Source organism: Stigmatopora argus, chromosome 10 (assembly GCF_051989625.1).
Source record: "Stigmatopora argus isolate UIUO_Sarg chromosome 10, RoL_Sarg_1.0, whole genome shotgun sequence".
NCBI classification, from domain to species: Eukaryota; Metazoa; Chordata; class Actinopteri; order Syngnathiformes; family Syngnathidae; genus Stigmatopora; species Stigmatopora argus.
This window is the reverse complement of record NC_135396.1, coordinates 13252501-13272483: the sequence shown is the minus strand read 5'-3', so window position 1 is coordinate 13272483 and position 19983 is coordinate 13252501. Positions and strand designations below refer to the sequence as shown.

Here is a 19983-nt window from a genome sequence, read left to right as displayed (position 1 = left end):
ATTTGGATTGTAATATCCTATTTTAGGTGTATTTTTCAGTGGGTGGGAATTAATTCATTTTTATTTAGTTTTTTTAAATAGGAGAAATTGATTTGAGGTATGAGTAAATTGAGCTAAGAGCTCATCCTGGAACAAATTAAGCTCGTATCTCAAGGTATTACTGTAATGTTATATCAGTTGCTCTGATCAAGTTTTTATCCTGCATATTCTGGTGCCAGTCATTTTGGGGTAAGGTTGGCCAATGACAGTCCCTATACCGATCATGAGGATATTTTTTTAAGTATACTCTGTTTCAAACTATAAGTCTGACTTGAGTATAAGTCGCACCAGCCAAATATTGCACAATGAAGAGGAAAAAAAGAATGTATAAGCCACATGCTAACTCAGATGGAACAAAAAATAAGAAATTATTTCCCACAATTCATCATAATCATTATGATTGTTTCTGTTTTTATTTATTGGGAGGATGCAGCCAGACAAATGTGTACTGATAAAGCAGCATCAGGAGCAAGTAAGGGTTCAGTATCTTCATCAAGGACAGTTTTCTTGATCATAATTGCTCAAGATCGAACACAATCTTTTTGTCGATATATGACCTTTCTACCAACTGTGCCATACCTGTCAATTTGTGCAAACAAACACTTTTTCTTTGCTATACTGTCTTTCTATTCATATTGTTCTAGGGAGCTAAATGGTTTATCAACCCAAGGACTTCAAATAGCCATTTAGATTTCTTTTTGTCTGTGTGCTTGTGTGTGTGTGTTTTAATTTCCTTTAAAATCAGATATTCCCTTCAATTACTAACTACCAAAACCTATTGCTAGAAAGGCCATGTTTGAAGTTTTCTCTATGTATGGCTATATAATGTTTCTGGCCAATAAAAGTTTATTTATATATTACTTAGTATATGTAAATTATATCCTGGGGTACTCAATTGAACGATCTTAACACTACTGGTTGCGGGTGCCATGGTGGATTTTCACATTTTTATGAACTTTAGAAAAATAATAAATTAAAAAAATATTCTTCAGTGCTGAGTCCTAGTAGCAAGAGTGGCTTCTGGTTATGAATTTCAGTGTGGATTTTCTTATTTTTATGAACTTAAGAAAATAATAACAGAGAAAATGTTTTTTCTTCAGTGCTGAGTCCTAGTAGCAAGCAGAAAACAGGGGAGTAAATAAAGGAAAAAATAATAAGAAAAAAATCCCTAGGAAAAAAATCTGCCATGTAGTGAAGCCGCGAAAGTTGAAGCGGAAAATGGCGAGGTATTACTGTATTAGGTATTTTATCCAACAATGTTGTCTTTTTAGGTCAGTAGTGTCGCATCTGGCTACTCGGGGACTCTAGACACAAGGCGTTGTGTTATTTATAGCAAACCACTCGGTGGCTGACGCTGAACTGTCAATTACTCGAGCCTGTAAATACTTAGGTAAACACACGTCCAGAACGAGAACGTAAACAGTGCGATCAGCTGCTTTGAATGGATGCAAAGTGGAGCGGGCAGAGTTTGATAGTCCTCCCTCGTTCTCTGATTGGTTCCCCAGTTGGTCCAGCCCACTTTACTTTCTTATTGGCTGTCCACCCTCGTTGTCCCGCCTTTTTACCAATCATTGGCTGCCCACATTTCCACGGCTCTGAGCACATGTTTAGCCGATGTCTCTCCACTGACTAATGAGGGGAAGCCTGTCACTAGCCACGGTATTACAGTATGAAGCGCTCGTAGCGGCGTATCGTAGTGGACAATCATGTTTCGAAAACGAAACGATAGCATTTTAACAATGAAAACCTTTGACATTACCCAGGAGTAGTTTTGTGTATCTGATCGCTAGATCCATTTAGTCTAAGGGAGCAACAAACTTGGAGTCTAGTTCATCTGGCATTCTTTTTTTTCTTCTTCCCAATCCTACGGAATTCCACTTGTATTGTTTAGGAAAGCGTTTCACTGCGTCTCTTTTTGTCATGGCGGAGCACATGCGTGTAGGAAGGCAGTGAAAGTTTTGCCACTTCTGGAGAGGACCACTAACCCACCGACATGACTCTCGGCGCGGTGTCCGGTTCTGGCTGCTCGTCGGCGGTCAGCTTCTGTTCGTGTTGCGGGGACAAAATGTTGCCTTACTTCACCGGCGACGCGGTGGTGTCAAATAATGAAATCAACCAACTGTAAGTGTTTATTTTCTCAGCAAATTTCTTCTTCGTCCTTTATTGTGTTTTTAAAAAATCAAACTCGATTTTAGTGTTTTAATATTTTATATATATATATATATATATATATATATATATATATATATATATATATATATATATATATATATATATATATATATATATATATATATATATGTATGTATATGTATGTATATATATATATATATATAAATATTAATATATATATATATATATATATAAATATTAATTTATATATATTTAATATTAAAATTAAGTACACGGGTAAACTATTGTGGGTATGATATTATGTGAGGATGAGGAAATGAGCTTGTTGTGGCAAGATTTTGCAATGGAGTGTATGTCCCAAGTGTTCTTCCTGACCATGAAACTGCCAGGATCTTACTCATCGTCGTCGTCATCATCATCATCAGCATCGTCATTGGTCTTTCACATTATTGAGACATCACATTATTGGCATGCAAATTATTTGACCTTTTATAGGTCCATACATGTACATACACCTTGATGCAGATTACCTGAGAATAGGCATTGGGGGTTTTGCCGTTTTTTTTACAATGCTCTTTATTTTAATTGTATATGGATAATACGTACTGATGTTATCTTTTTGAAACACAATTGAACGTTGAAGAATGTTGGCCCATACCATCTGCTATTTAAATTTACACAAAAAGATTTCATTTGCTATATTGGCTTGCTAATCTCCATAGAATAAAATACACTTTTACATTAAGTGAACTCCTTCACTATAGTTGCTTTTTTGTGTGTAAAACAAAATTATGTAAACTGCAGCGAAACTCTAGTCCTTTGGGAATTTCTGGCCCATAACTTGCATTTTTTTATTTTCATAAATTATTGTCATGAAAATAAGCTTTATTTTTAACTGCGACACTGGTGTAACATGTTGTCTTTTGGCTTTTTTATGCTTATCCCACCACGTCTAGAGTCAGGTGGTCGCTGGACCTAGTATTCATTCATTTCCTGAACCGCTTATCCTCACAAGGGTTGCAGGGGTGCTGGAACCTATCCCAGCTGACTTCCAGCTCAAGGCTTGGTGACCAGCCAGTCACAGAGCACGAGAACACGGACAACCATTCATATTTACACTCATACCTAAGGGAAATTTAAAGTGTTCAACCAGCCTACCATGCATGTTTTTGGAATGTGGGAGGAAACCGGAATGCCCGGAGAAAACCCACGCAAGCCCAGGGAGAACATGCAACCTCTACACAGGAGGACCAAAATGGGATCGAACCCAGAATCCCAGAACTAGGAGGCCGACATGCTAAACACTCAGCCGCAGGCCGCCCGCAGATTTACTAGATAGACGTAGCTATCAAGTATTCTGTGTGCATATGTATTTGTGTGTATGAAAATTCTTGATTCATGAATGATTGCATTACATTTATCCATTTTTTTCCAGTAAATCAATTCTTGAGCCTCCACTGTCTGTGTTTTGTCAGGTGTTTCGTAACATTCTTGTTCAGTCAGCAATTGGCAGGGCTCTGCGTGAGAAATTGCCTTCTGTCATGGGTTTTGAGAAGTCAAGGGCAGCTCGAGTTTTGATTGCAGGTTTTTTTTCACTGCTCATGCACATGAATGTAATCAGGGTTTGAGTAAAGCATCAAGACTGAAATGAGGACGAGAGGTTACATACATGCTCTGTATCAAACTAAAATGTATTGAGTAATTTAATAGCATGAATGTGTTGCATGAATACTGTTTGTATCAATAATGTGAACAACAGCATGGTTGGTATTCTAATATTCTTACCACTACACATCCAGAATTCATTTGCATCTTTAGTGTTTGGAATGTTTCAATACAATCTCCTCAAAACTCAGTTAATTTTTTGTTTAGTAATTTCAAATGTGTATTGTGTCAGTATCGCTAGGTGACGTTCTTTTTAAACACCAAGATTGGACATGCAGTTACAGCCTTTTCTTCCACCTTCCACAGAAATCATTGATGGATTAGACATTGTCTGCCGTGACAAAGTTGGATGTACAAATCACTACCTAGTATGTTTGTAGATGGAGGCAATTTTTATAAAGTCAAGTTCCTGTAGTTGAGACTCAAAAAGGTGAAGGCCCCTATCATTGTTTTGTAAACTTTTTTTAATATACATATTGCGCTGTCAGACATTTCTATAGAAATGGCACTTTGCTTCAGTGACTTTAAAGTTTGAATAACAATTGCTTACTATATCCCCAAAGAACTGGCAACAATCATAAGGACACCCTAAAGGGGAAAATGTCAAAATTGCGAGCAAAAGCAGTAGTTCATTTAACCGCTATTGTTTTCCAGTGTGACATTAACCCCTTACTTCACCAGATTTACAACGTCTGCCATGTTTTCCACGCCTCTGTGATCATATTGTTTTGGAATATAGGAACTCTAACTCGTGATCGACCGAAAACGATTATTAGTAGTTAGAAGGGCCGATAACTGATATTTGGAGCCGGTATTTATTTGATGTAAAAGTGCAAAAAAGGTGCAAAAAAAATTAATAAGGCAAGCCCTGAACTTGAACTTTATTGAATCAGACAAATCTATACAGATGTAGATATCGATATAGATACTAAAGAAATGACTAAGTCAAAATGATGTATTCTACCCATATATTTATTAGCAAATATATTTGGGATTCTTACGACTAATTTTGTTCCAAGTTGTAGAATGTACAGTTCAACTTTATTTGTATGGAAAAGGTGTGATGTAAGGTACTCGGCCTTCGCCGGACGTTTGGTCGCCCGGAAGGTTATTGATAATTACCATTTAAAATTGTTGCTCAAATTCCCTAAATACAGACTGCGAATTATTATTTAGTCATACTTAATTCCCTATTCATCATTAGGCTAAAGAAAAGCTCAAAATTTCCCGTACTTTTGTTGTGTTTTGTTGGAGAACTTGTTAAGACCCTGACTGACGTAGCTTCTTAAAGGGACAACGCATGTACATACAAACTCACACACTCACACGTCGGCTCAGTGAAACTGCTCATGGCCATTGTTGGCTTTTATTGATGCGTAGACCGTGTTGTTTTACCTTGTTTTGTCGCCGGACTTTTAGTCGCCGGACTTTTGGTCGCCGCACGTTTGGTCGCCGCGCGTTTGGGTCCGGGCGACCAAACGTCCGGCGACCAAACGTCTGGTCACGATGATGGGTACTCGGCCGTTTGGTCGCCGGACTTCGACCAAAAGTCCGGCGACCAAACGTCCGGTCACGGTGATGTAACGCATGGTAGATACATTTATGCCACAATGGTTTGCTACATGCGCATACTTATTGCCCGCATATCCAGCAACTTCATTTTTTCGGTCAATGTCATGTTTTTTTTTTTTTTTTCTTGGGCCATTGGATGCCTTAGATGGCGCAGAACACTTACCAGGCATTTTTAAGGGTGATTAAAAATCCAAACAAAGCTGGAAACAAAACAGGAAAAGGCAAGATGTTGTCCTTGGCCTTTTATATTATTCGGCGTGTCATTCTGCTATGGTGAAATTTTGGTTCTTCTGCGCTGACTGGCGCCAATTTTCAACTCCTGTCTTCCATTATCGAGTTTCGGTGAGAATTTAGACATTATGTACATTGTTGATTTTTTTTTACTCAAAATATAAAATACCAAAGCCTCAAAAGTTGGAACCACAAAGTGGTGAAGGATGACAGTACGTCAAAGAAAATGTCCAATTATCAACCCTGGTTGATAATCGATCATTCATTACCTTTAACAGTGTAGCACTCGTGTAGCCGCAAACTAAAACACTCCCACCACTAAGCTTGACTGTTTGGCATGGTGCAGTGTTTACCTTTAACCCACTACACCTGCATGACACTATTTGAACAGAGGATATTTATTTTGTCATATTAAAACATGCGCTGTGTAGTGCAATCAATGAACCCAAACCATTAATTTATTACATTCACAGAAAATGAAGCAGAACGCTTTACATAAAACCTCATGTTCTTTAAGTGTTTAATTCTGAAAGGTCTTTCCCATTGAGAATTTAAGTGGCATTTTTTAACCGTTCCAAATTTTTCCTTTTGATTAAAAAAAAAAACTAAGATTGCAACTACTACACCAGTTCAGGGTGTCACAAATTAATGCCCATATTTTCTCTCGGTTAGTAGCATATCTTTCCATAGTGACACCATTAAGCAACAATGTTCAGCATACACCTATGGCCATGGTATTTCTCACTGGATGCATGTGGCTTCAGGCCTTTCCCGCATTGAGCACAGCCCTAAATTTATCCCACATTACAGTGACTAATATGGGCATAGACTGGTTGGCTAAGGGTGGAGAGATGAGGCGGGAGGTTACTTATCTGCCTGTATGTGGAGAGGTCCTTAGATAGTGGTGATTGTGTCTCTAACTGATGGACCGCAGCTCTCTCGCTCTCTAAATTTTTGCAAAGATCTTGCATGCTCTTTTTACTATAACTACCCAGCTAAATAGCCTTTTCCCCACCCATGTGCAAGCAGAGAGATTTTACCTTAAAACACATACTTATTTAAAACACAAGTAGGTCTAGAATCACGCTTAGCACACAAAGAACACCAAGTGAAGCCAATGTGAGCCAGCTATTTGACATCTGAGCAATGGAAACATTTTTTCTCTTAGGAGATACTTTCTACACAACGTAGACCACGTGCAAAGTTGCTATGCCAAATTTGATTGGTTGAAAGGGAGAAACACTGTGGTGGAAATGAGGGTAGAAACAGAAAAAGGCAGCTCAAGGTTTAGTTCATCCATTACCAATGTTCTGCACAGTATTAGTTCCACCAAGCCACTTAATATTTATTGTCATCATTCGGCATTTAAACAATTTTAAGCAAGGAATGTATGAAAAATACGTGTTACATAGGACTAAGTTGGCAGTCACATTAAGTAAAAAACAATGACAGTTGAGGCCTAGAGTCTTATCCACTGTTTGCATAGGCAACAGTAATATGGATAGAGATGTGTAAGTGCTAATGGCCTTGCCTGCACACAGTGGGTCATTTGGATATGCAAGTGTCCCGATTGAACCTCCGAGGCATGTTGTCAGGTCGTTGAGAGCCCACAAAAGGATTTTATGTACAGTAAGCGACCAACACTAACTCAATGCCACCTATCAATAGCAAACACTTTTAAAGAACTTGTCTATTTTAAGTTACCCTCCTTAACATACAACCCCACAGCCTCTCAAATTCTCTGGCTTGAATTTCATACTTTCTGTTTGTGAGCAGATTTAAGTGTATCATTGGGCACGTGAATGTCTTAGATTTGCAACTCTCATTGAAGGTTATAATACGAATGACAATGTACAGTAGCACTGCTTTGAAGGGTCATTACTTTGAAATTGAGTAGATCAGCCAAATTGAAAAAGTATGAGAAGATGTGGGGAATGTGGAAAGGAGGATATGATATAGGGGGAGTGAAAGGAAACAGCTCGGTCAAGGGTGGCTAGGTTATGGGAAGTGAGCTCTGCACTTGGCTGTCGTGTGTTTTTCTTGTCTGTGCATTGCCACCACATGCTACAAATCCATTGTCTCAGCTACTCGGGAAGGAAGATTGAATGGCTGGAGAAATGAAGAGATTAAGTTACTGAGGAAGAAGGGGGATGCCAGGATCCCTAAAAGTCAGATTGTACTGGTCCTGTTATGTACAAACAGAAACGGGCTCAACAAGAATCATTTGAACTATCGACTAAATTTATTGGCAATCATTTACAACAATATATGTAGAAATGTACATCTTTTGCATACAAGTTAAGTTTACAGGCAAATTTACCTTTTGTGTTCATAAGCTGCATTTTCAGAATTTATTTAATTTATGCATTTGGAATTTTACAGTTATTTGGGGAATTTGCTAAATCATTGATGAAATAGTTTTTCACAAATAACTGCATTTAATGTGTCTTAGGTAAAAGAGGTGCTTTGTTTCGAAAGTGTTTATGTATACAAGGGGTGTCAGACTCGGGTTGGTACGCGGGCCGCTTTAACGTCAACTTCAGTTCACGTGGGCCAGACCATTTTAGATATAATATTTAGATATATTTTTTAAATAAATGGATTAAAAGAACTGGATTAAAAGCCCTGAATATTCAGTTTTTTTATAGATCTAAAACAATGTTTATTTGAGCTTTTTTTAAATATATTTTTAGATTTTACAAAATGATTTTTGAACTAAAAACACAGACAAAAATGATTAAAAAATTACAATTATTGATTTAAATGGGGGAAAATCAGGAAATTTAATATACATCTATACTCTCCATTTTAATTTGATCCTAAAACAGAAAGTCGGCACTTATGATTTACTTTCCCGGGCCACACAAAATGATGCGGCGGGCCAGATTTGGCCCCTGGGCCACCACTTTGACACGTGATGTATACGAATGGTCTGGGGAGGTTTTTTGTTCAGAAAGTCTGCACATATTTAATATGTATCAATGTGAATCACAGATTTCTGTAAGACACCCTTTAGGCACACTTTCGTGTGTAGGGACTATTTGCAGATGAAACTCATTGTGTAGAGAGAAGAAAACGTCCATCCCAATTAAATTCCATGGCATTTACTAAGTACTATTTAGTGCATCCTAAGACTTGTCTTTTCATGTTGACATATTGGGTGTTTCAGCATATTTAATGGGTCAGTTTCTCGTCTTTGTTTACAAACCCACAGGCGATGAAACCACCCATATTTGAGCTGAGCAGAACAGGTTTAACAAGTTTTACTGTATTCTCTTTACTAGGTTTCCCTTTTTCTACAACTCGTCATGAGTAGGGTTGAATGTTTGATTTATCTGATATTATATTTCAAAATAATAAAATAATTAATGAGCTTTATTAGTAGGTCTGGGCGATATGACATATTAACACGACAATAAATAATGTCAGTCTCTAATTACCACGATTGCTATAACATCTTTTTCCTTTCAAATTTGAGACCTCAAACCTCTGTGAATAAGTAATTAAATTACTAGTTGTATTTTTTTAATACTCTTTGACTAGATACTATCATTTAATTAGTGTGTAAAAATCAAAGCACCATTATATAGTAATGTCTGTATTCTGCTCCTTTGCCAACATAAAACATAAAACATAATACCTTTGGATGGCTTGAAAAGCATGACCGTTTTGTCTTTTGTGTTTGTATTATTATTGTTTGTCCAATGGGGAATCTGTATATTTTTTCTTCTTGATGTTACATTTTTGAGTGTTATAGAAATCTCAACTGATAAGAGGCATCATATATCCAATGAGCATACTGCAAACAGGCTCTGAGCTTTGTTGTTTTGGCACAATTACTGTTACTAGCAAAATTTGGACTTGTGCCATTTGCTTTGATCCTGAACTGATAAACACATTGTGTTCCAATACAGCCCAAAATAACAATTGAGCTCATTTTGGCTGGTTCTAATGGCTTAGATGAAAGTCACTTTTGAATTTTAGTTGTGGCCACTGTACACAACAAAGCATGTCTACCTCTTTTTTAACTCATTAGCTTCTATTTCCAGTCCAATTTCACTTTGAGGGTTGGTCTGTCTGAATCAAATTTACTTGGGTGTCTATGTCTGTTAGAGGCATATACAAGTATGCAAAGTGCTATTACAAGACCACATGTTTATTATACAAGTGACCCCACAAGTGAAGGGCTCTCACCTGCTGTGTCACTCATCTCAATATCTCAGGATGTTTGAATATCATCTGACACGGCCATTATTGACTCCAAAATCTCTTAGGTTAGCAGGTCACATTGTTCCTCAAAACAAAAACTAAAGAAGTGCGTCACACTTGCACACTACTGTATGTTGACTCCTTGGTCAAACACTGACTTCACAATTTTTATGTGTTGTCTTCAATGCAATGAACTAAAGTCATGCTTAATATGACTAAGTGTTCAAAAAGGGAACAGAAGATCCGCTTTTGTTCATAGATTTGTATGCTGGCCAACTGTTATCCCTAATCAAACATTGTGGAGGAGTGGGGCAGCCTCTGCTTTCTCTCCTTGCTTGCAGCTGCTACAGTGAATGCATTTAATGTGTGTAATCCAGCTGTGTGGAGGAGCAAAGAACATTGTGTTCTGAGTTCAAATTTGATCTTGTTTTCGCTCAGATTTGGGGAGCTCCTGCCAAGCCACCTTGAATGGAATACTGTGACAATGACATTATTCTATTACCACACATTACACAATACACGTTAGGGGTGAAGCAGTTCACAAAATCCAGCCTTCTATGGTTGTGCCCTTGGTTTTTGGGTTAATACAATTCAGAAAAATATCAAGAAAAATCTATCGCCTGTAAAATTAGATTTAAGTTGCCCTTCTGCAAAAAAAGTACCCAAAGACAATTGCCCTTCACGGCTTTTAATAACGTTTCTAAAATGCAATAGAGAGCAACAGACAAACGTATAAGTAGGCGATCGCATGACTCATGAACACTTTCTGGATATGTTTTTTTTTTTTCCACGAAGACAGGAAGTTTGTGAAATTTCCCCAGCATTTCTTTGATTTTATGCTGCTGGAATGCTCAATGCTTCCTCCTCGTTCGCTTTCATGTTATATTCCTCCTGTATTTCCGAGGGTTCTATGAACTTGTTCATTTTGCTCCTTCGTTAAGAGTTCATTTTTGTGCCCTTCGACCAACTTGTCAATGTCCTCCCCACTGACCACTTCTTTTCATTCGCACTGATAATTTTCTTGGGAGGCATGATGATAAACACAGAAGTTGCTTTATCCACACTTGGAAAAACTCAACAAAAAAACACCGTCAGAACTCTGTGACGACGAATATTGTTCAAAAGTACATAAGAAAGAATCTTGAAACATGGATAGTGGTTGTTGTGAGGCAGCCAATGAGAGCCCACTAGAGTGTAGCAAGATTGTAAAGAAGGAATCAATGCATCCGCAACAATTTCAAAATAAAATATCGGATCTGGGAAATGTATTGACGTTTGAGGGAATTTCGTAACTTGGATCTTGTTTTCATATTTTGAGGTACTCATTTGCATATAAAAAGCTTTCGTAACCTGAAAATTTCGTAGCTAGAGGGGTTCGTAAGTAAAGGGATGACTGTATACTGTCCTTTTTTCCTTTTCTTTTAATTTGTTTATTTGAGGTATATATGATTAACCATTTATCCCTATTCCTTGCTTACAGTATCAGCGAAAGCTTCCTTACAGTAAAAGGTGCTGCCCTTTTCCTTCCAAGAGGGAACAGTCCCCCACCAAACTCTCCACCTCATATCAGCCAACGATGGAACAAGCACACAGGTAAGCGATATACATATCAGGAACCAAAAGATAAATACAATTACGGTGTCATTAGTTCCTCATAGCTTTTTTACTCGCAACATGACGTGTAACTGCAATGGCTTCATGGATTCCAGTTTAAGATATGTACTGGAATCCCTTTACTACAAAACTTCATGACATTTGTGTAGGACATGATGAAATTATGTTCAAAACAAAAAGAGGTTTTTAAAAATGTCAGCATGTTTTTATAAAAAGTTGACCCCTACTGTATTTAAACCAAAGATGGGCAACGTGAAGGCAGTGTAAACAAAGCTGAGATAAGGAGAAGTGACACAGAATTCTGTCTCTAAAGTTAACTTTTAACTGACAAATATGTCAAAGTAAACTGAGAATAAATGCATATTGTTATCCTAGGGGATCTCCAGAAACATCTTCAGACTATGTTTACTGTGCTGCGGCCAGAGGACACAATTCGACTCGTGAGTAACGCTGAGACACACTGACACACTTTCCTACAATGTGGTTAACGGGACTATTCAGATGTAGTACTTTTTTGACACGACTTGCATTAACTCCTTATGAGTGGTAGAGGTTTGCACAATGACAATTTTTTTTTAATTAAATTAATTTATTATATACATGTGTTCAATTGTGCTCTGGCAGTTCTTACTTGACTAGTGGCATAGGTCGTTTGAGGTCACACCATCAATGAAATGTGTCTATGTTCATTCGGCATCTGCTTTTATTGCTTTTTCTCCACATAAAATGTCTCATAAAATTAAAGGATTTGATAAATTACAGTATGCCATCACATTACTAAACAAGCACAAGGAAGCTAAGAATTTTGTGAAGCGGAACAAATGTAGCAGCTAAATAATAATAAAATGAAAAATATATAGACAAGTATTATTGCATTTTGGCTTTCCTAATGTTCAGTTTTTCTAAAGAATTTTCATTTCACTGCAATGCTAGGGTTTATAACTCTATTTTTGGTGCACACTTTCTATACAATGTTGGTCCATGCTTCTGGCTGTCATGTTAGTGTTTATGTCTCAGAAAATACCAGTTTTAAACCTTTGTTTTGCCAGAAAAATTAGATAGATTACAAAGAAATCACAAGAGTGACTCGCTTAGATTCCCCTTGAAACCTCTATGGAACTGCTCATTTTAGCCTATTTTTCTGGAAAAAGGGCCAAACAAAAATTCAGAACCATTTTTTCCTCTATTTTTTGGAAGGGGTCTTCTAAAGGCTTCTGATTTATCGGTGATGTTATTTTTACAGGCTAAATAGCTTTGAGAAACCATAAAATGGGGTGATTAATGTTTTTATTTGATTGAATTGAAATCATCATATCATACCACAATAATCATTTTGTTGTTGATTACTAAATGGCAAACTATTGGTACTGTTCAGACAGTTTAATACAAACCAAATATTAATAAGAATATTTTATTAATCTTAAAAATATGAAATACTTACAGCCGTAAACAGTTGGCATTAGGAAGTATGCAGTAGGAATTTGTGCCAAGTCTGATTCCTATTTTTCTCTTTGATCTCTCAGGCTGTGCGCCTGGAGAGTTCCTACCCTCAGGTAACTCGCTACATGGTGGTGGTATCCACCAACGGTAGGCAAGACACAGAGGAAAGCATCGTTCTTGGGATGGACTTCTTTTCGTCTGACATGTTAGTATCACGCCACAGGCAAACTCATAATCTGACAATGTCATCTTCATTTGGAATTCATTCAAGCAAATGAAAATGCTAATTTACTTGCTTTGATTCTGATTCAAAACTCTAATGAATGATTCAATAATGTATCTAGAAATCATGACGCCCCAATTGTATTATGTGAAACCAGTTAGTCTAACGTTGGATATTCTGACTCTCTCCTAGCTGCTGTACAGTGGGTCTCGTTCTACCTCTATGGAGTGATGCGCTGATCCACTTAGATGGAGATGGGTATGTCCTGGTTTTATACCCTTTGCTTTGATTTGCCTCCATTTTCTAAAACTGTACCTTTCCCCCCTTTGCAGAGGATTTAGCGTGTCAACTGTCAGTCGAGTTCATGTGTTCAAGCCAGTTTCAGTTCAAGCAATGTGGTGAGCATCTTCAGATTGTGTTCAGAGCAATTATCTTTTGTACCAAAAATATATACATCCAAGCATAACACTTTAGAGCGGACTCATTTAAGTCATTGGCACTGAATGACTGACACTGTTACTTCTACAAAGCTGCCGCTCTCGTCTGACTCACTCATTCAACGCATCTCTCATAAGATTTTGCATACGGACCTTTCAAGACACACCGTAATGGTTGACTATTCTTGTTTCCGTTACCCTCCTCAGGTCAGCTCTTCAGTCTCTCCACAAAGCTTGCGATGTTGCCCGCTGCAACAATTACTACCCAGGCAGCCTGTTCCTAACGTGGGTCAGCTATTATCAGAGCAGGATCTCCTCCAACCAGTTCTGCATCAATGAGTGGAACGCCATGCAAGATGTTGAGTCGCACCGTGCCAATTCACCTGTTCTCTTCACAGATTTGTAAGTAGTGGTGCTCAAATTGATAATAGAAATCAATTTGATTGTCATGTTTGTTTCTCACCAGGGCAGGCTTCATGCTTGCTTAACATGTAAAGTACTGAGTGTTCGGAAAATAGATTGATTATAGTCCGAACACTTGTAGGTTTAAACACCCCACTCACATTTCAGAGCATTACCAACTACTTATCACATTGAGATAGCATTGCTTCACTTTTCACTGACCTAGAGCGTCCACTTGCTTCCATTGACCTTTACGCAATGGAAAGCCGTGGTAGATGAAGATCAAATTAGCAGACATGTGAGCTTAACTACATACAGTAAGTCCACTTAAACAAGTTTTCATTGCCGCACTTTATGACAAGGTTGTCAACAGCCCCATAAGGAAGCACTTGAAAATAGTAGGAATGATATGATGGATTTATGGCTTTATAAATACCAAAAAAATCCCCCTGCCCCCTCTGCCTAGTCATGTGCATCTTCCTACATTTTTGAATTGCTTGCGATTATGATATTCTGGAGTAAAAAAATAGCTCAGGCTTTTACTGTCTTGAGTTACATTTGGAAAATAGTCCTGAGGCATAACCAGGTTGGGTGATGCTGAACAGACAGAAACAGGTGTGAGGCAAAAACTAGCACACATTCGATGGCAGCGGAAGATTTAAATAGAACTCTTCTTTTCGAGTATGAGGCGGGGACATCGGGGGGCATAAATGGCTGTCCAATAAAGGGATGAAAAAATCACGGGTACAGGCTCCACTTCTTGGCAAATAATCATGTCACGTCTTTCCCAGGGAGTGGTATGTTTTTGTTGCAGTAAACATAAAAAGGTTCCTGTCTGTGTTTTATGAGCACTAAACACACACCACCCAATCTTTATGTTACAGCACAAGGTGACCTCTTTGATCAGGAACTCCTCAGTATTACTCATTTACTCATTCGTTCTCTGAACTGCTTATTCTCACAAGGGGTCGCGGGGGTGCTGAAGCCTATCCTAGGTAACGATGAGCAGTAGGCTGTAGACTTTCAATTGGTTGCCATGTAATCGCATAAGGACACGAACGAACATTTGCGCGCACACTATCACCTACAGATAATTTGGAGTGGTCAGTCAGCCGTGCATGTTTTTGGAATATGAGGCAGAAACCGGAGTACCCAGAGAAAACCTACACAGACACCGGGGATCGGAACCCACCAGAGAATGAACCCTCAGTCTCAGTCTGTGTGTGGCTCCAGGTTTTTACCTATGTCTACAATGTCTTGTATCTGTCATGCTACTGCAACCAAGAAATTTCCCGAATACGGGATGAAATAAAGTTCTAACCTAACCTAACCTAGAACTCTGAGGCGGACATGACAACCACTCCATCATTATGCCACCCCACCTCAGTACTATTTATCTTTATTTCATCTCACCTAAAGTGGAGTAAATGAAGGCAGACAATGGAATGCTTTTCATCAATGCCATTTTTTGTGGGTTATAGTTGTCAGCTGCCCTCACTGACGTAGCAGGCTTTTTTCAAGGATTTCTTTATGACTGTTTGTTGGCAAAAGACAATAGTCGCTCTCAGTCATTCTGGAAGGGTCAAATACATGTCCTGGATAAAGATAAACAAGCCAGTTGACTAAAAATTCTGGTGCACACCCTCAGTTTGACCCTGATGCTTTAAAACAAGGGAGCTTTGAGAAAGCTTGAAGAAATTATTAAACCACTTGATGTCATCGTTCCAAAGGCAAAATGTATTCCCTTGCATAAATGTTTAAAACAGCACCATGCAAGAAGACAGGAATGTTCAACAAGGGAATTTTGTTGTGGGTCGTCTCATTTTTTCTCTTCCCACTCCAGTTTCGAAGAAACGAGACAAAGGGAATGGTTCTTTAATGGAATAGTCATCTCTAGGCCCTCAAATAATTCAGCGAACGCTAACCGTTGCCGGAATTTTATGACTTTACTTTTTGTTTGCTTGTTCAAGAGTGTGAGATTTTTAGTTTTTTTAAATCTGTCTTTATTTCTGCAAAGGCCCACTGAGAGGGAGCGCACGGAGAGACTGATCAAAATGCGACTGAGAGAGATAATGATGCAAAAGGACTTGGAGAATGTTACCTGTAAGGAGGTGAGAAGAAATAGATTACATATTTGTAACTGCACCACACAAATAGTTTGCAACCAGTAACGCAGTTTGGCTGAACTTACTATTTCCTTGCGTGACAATTAGTAATGATTCTTCTTGATTTTTTGGTACACAGTTTTTGTTTGTGTCATTGACAAATCTCATTGGCAAATTATCAAACACGTTTATAAATTGTTACAATTATCATAACTTGGTAAGTATACATTGTGAAAGAAACTCACATTTTATGTGTTTTTTCAACAAATCTTTTAAGGTCTAATCTTTGATTTTAACCACTGTCCATTTTGTTTTTCTAGATCCGCACAGAGCTGGAGATGCAAATGGTGTGCAACCTGAGGGAGTTTAAAGAGTTCATAGACAATGAGATGATTGTCATCCTTGGACAAATGGATAGTCCAACTGAGATCTTCGAACATGTTTACCTGGTAAATAGCCCTATTCTTTTATCATAACTCATCATATTCTAGCTAAGGTTTAATAAAATTTGACTCAGTCTGTGCAGCAGACTTTGTCAAATAGAAGGCTGTAACATGAAATTGAATTGACAAGAGCTTCACTGTGTTTAGGGCTCTGAGTGGAACGCCTCTAACTTGGAAGAGTTGCAAAACAGCGGGTAAGATACTGTACATATATCCATATACATATATATATACACAAACATATTTTTATATATATATATATATATATATATATATATATATATATATATATATATATATATATATATATATATATATATATATATGTATATATATATATATATATATATATATATATATATATATGTGTATATGTGTGTGTATGTATGTGTGTATATATATACACACACACACATACACATACACACATACACACACACACACACACACACATAAACCATTGGATATTATTATGCTATTTATGGGCTTTTTGAAGCCTAACTTCTCATTTCTTCTGTAGTGTTCGTTATATCTTGAATGTGACAAGAGAAATAGACAACTTCTTCCCTGGAATGTTTGAGTACCACAACATCAGAGTGTACGATGAGGAGGCCACCAACCTTCTCGAATACTGGAATGAAACCTACAAATTCATCACCAAAGCCAAGTAGGCCTTGATCCACATGCACACACTTTCTCTGCTTGGTGTCAAGCATTATCCTTTTTTCCCCACTTCTAGGAAAGCCGGTGCCAAGTGTCTGGTTCACTGTAAAATGGGAGTCAGTCGCTCTGCTTCTACAGTGATCGCCTACGCAATGAAAGAATATGGCTGGACGCTGGACGCCGCCTTTGAGCACGTCAAGGAGAGACGAGCCGTCACCAAACCCAATCCTTCATTTATGAAACAGTTGGAGGAATATCAGGGAATTCTGCTGGCCAGGTAAAATTATTTTCACATTACAATTGCTTGTAGTTTTCTGTAGCCTTGCTCGCATCATATTTACAGTTTATTTCTCCCTCCCCAGCAAACAAAGGCATAATAAATTGTGGCGATCCCACTCGGACAGTGACTTATCAGAGCGTCCACAACTTTTATGTAAATCCTCAATGCACTCCTTGGGACGCTCTGACTCCCGGAGTAGCAATAATAATTCTTCCCCTGCCTTGCATCACTTTCTGGGAGTTGCAGTGCTCCAAACTCTTGTTTCTGAACCTGATGGTGCCACCAAATCGAACTCTGATCTCCCCACACATTGCAATGATGCAGGTGACTCGGTGGTTAACGAGACTTTCAAAACGGATCACGATGGCGCGCTCACATCTCCCTCGCCACAAGCACACACGACAGTGCTCGCCCCAGAAGAAAACATCGGCGGTGCTGTGAATGGGGTCGCCATGGGAACTACCATCAATTCCGATACCGCTCCTGCATGCCACATTCTTCCCCCGAATCCTGAAGTTCTTCATGGTCACCCAGATGTTGTGACACCATCAGAAAGCCCAGAAAAGAAACCACTGGAACTGTTTATTCATTTTCCTGAGCAAAGTAGCTCCGAAGACCTTTCTCTCATTACCGCCATGTCCTCAGACACCTCTGAACAGTCACCTTCAGATTCGCAGAGTGAAAAGCACAGCCCGCCCAGTCCAGTCAGCGACATCATTCTTCCAGCATTGCTTTCTTCGACAGAGCACAGTGATGACAACAACAACCCACAAGAAATCCACACCAAAGACACACCAAATGGCCGCAGCCAAGCTGACGGCTCGCCCAACCACAGTTCAGACAGCATTGACTTCTTCAGCGCCAGGGAGAAGTTTCTGGGTTTAGCCCAAGAGGACAGGACGCCAAAACTCTCAGAGCAAAAGACCCCTTCTCTGGATGGGGATGACACTATAGGAACTGAAGAAGAGGAAGAGAGTGAACAAGGGACAAGTCAGGTAAAAAAAAAAAAAGTTTTGATATTCATCCATCTGTAGTAATTAGGTTTAAAGTTTTATATTTAAATATATATTTGTATATATGTGTGTGTATGGGATTCATACAGCAGTAGTTTTAACCCTTTAAGGGCAAATTAATATATTTGGTCATTAAAAAAAAATATACCTTATGTATAAGAAGACATCACAACATTGGGTCATTTAGGCCATTATAGGATAATTACCTTTTTGATGTTCTCACTGGTCTTTTTTTTTTTACCTGCCTCAATGTGTCTGACTGGATAAACTTTGAATATTTATTTAAATGTAAGTTTCTCTGTGGTGGGCCATTCGCTATGTCTCAGTAGGCAGGTTTTAATAACTTCAGCTATTGATCATTTAATGTGGGGCATTAGATGTGTTATGCCAAGCCCAGAGAGGTGTATAACAAATCCAAATTTACTTGGATGTAACCAGTTTATTCAAACAGCTGAAGCTGAGGGGAAATGCTAAAATTAGAAATATTTAAAAATCAGTCATTTTTACAAATAAAGCTAAAAGTGTAGAGTTGCGAGGAAAAAAAATACTCACCCCATTTGTAAGGGCATGCAATATGAGCTGATCGATAGCAAACTATTCAATCCAAACAAAATCTGTCAATAATCCAGAGATTGATTGTCGAGCTGTGCATGGACTATGGCAAGGCTAAGAATCGTCTATTTAAAACCTTTTTTTTTTGTTAGAAAAACATGTACGCGTTTGAAGAAAATCATTGAGGACAACCAGAAAGTTGCCTAATATTTACTAAATCCCAACGAATGACTTGTTTTCTAACAATGTGGATATTTCTTTGTCTTTCTCCAGTCAGTGGATAGCGATGATAAGCTCAGCCCCGAGGTTCTGCATCAGCCTTCCCAAGACAACGGAATATCTGTTCGCCATATTGTCACTGAAATCGAAGCCATATGCCAGCCAAGCACTCCCTCGAATCCCACCTTGCACTCAGACCCTCCGGAGGAGATGCAGCCTGAAGTTCCGCCACGCTCTTTGACTCCTCCGCCAACAACACGCGACCTGCCGGCGGGCTCCGTGCGGCGGGCCACCGAGCAGCTGGAGCTAAAGCTGAGGCAGGAAATAGAGATGGCGCGACGGTCCCCCTGCGCTGAACACCCGCCTGTCCGACTACCCGCCCACGCCAAGGGTGAGAGCCCCCCTCAGGAGGCGGGTGTGAGACTAAACAGCTTCGAAACGCAAAGCCACATGTTTGATGCTTTTCACGAGCCTCAATGCCATATGATGTGTGATACTCACACAGTAGACTCATCTCTACAAAGCCCAAACCAAAATGACAGTGCGTTCCAAATCATTCTGGACGGGGTCACAATTCAGGAGTCGGACCCCGATGAGAACTCAGATATCTCGGGCGGGCTGGGGGGATGCGGACCTGAGTGTGATTCCCAGCAGCGCCTGGTGCGTAGCGGCCAGGAGCTGGAGCGGATTCAGCAGACGTTGCGAGAACTGCAGGCCTTCCTCCTCGAAGGGGCCGGCGCGGA

The 19983-nt window shown here is 38.9% G+C and overlaps 1 protein-coding gene across 3 annotated transcripts in view; it reads left to right on the top strand.

Annotated features, from left to right (window-relative positions):
• The window catches only part of ssh2a (slingshot protein phosphatase 2a), a 31982-nt gene that overhangs the window by 10533 nt on the left and 1466 nt on the right, over positions 1-19983 (top strand). Inside the window, exons 1-15 of one of the 3 annotated variants that reach the window (XM_077612245.1) lie at positions 1632-1698; positions 1931-2160; positions 11330-11442; positions 11839-11903; positions 12987-13108; positions 13319-13384; positions 13459-13524; positions 13771-13965; positions 15983-16076; positions 16391-16519; positions 16661-16707; positions 17034-17180; positions 17253-17453; positions 17539-18451; positions 19295-19983. The exon at positions 19295-19983 is cut by the window's right edge and continues 1466 nt beyond it. In XM_077612245.1, the coding sequence (XP_077468371.1) occupies positions 2033-2160; positions 11330-11442; positions 11839-11903; positions 12987-13108; positions 13319-13384; positions 13459-13524; positions 13771-13965; positions 15983-16076; positions 16391-16519; positions 16661-16707; positions 17034-17180; positions 17253-17453; positions 17539-18451; positions 19295-19983 (2975 nt within the window). In that variant the 5' untranslated portion in view covers positions 1632-1698; positions 1931-2032. Of the gene's footprint in view, positions 1-1623; positions 2161-11329; positions 11443-11838; positions 11904-12986; positions 13109-13318; positions 13385-13458; positions 13525-13770; positions 13966-15982; positions 16077-16390; positions 16520-16660; positions 16708-17033; positions 17181-17252; positions 17454-17538; positions 18452-19294 lie in introns of those variants that run through there. The other 2 variants (XM_077612244.1, XM_077612246.1) reach the window with 2 other exon arrangements.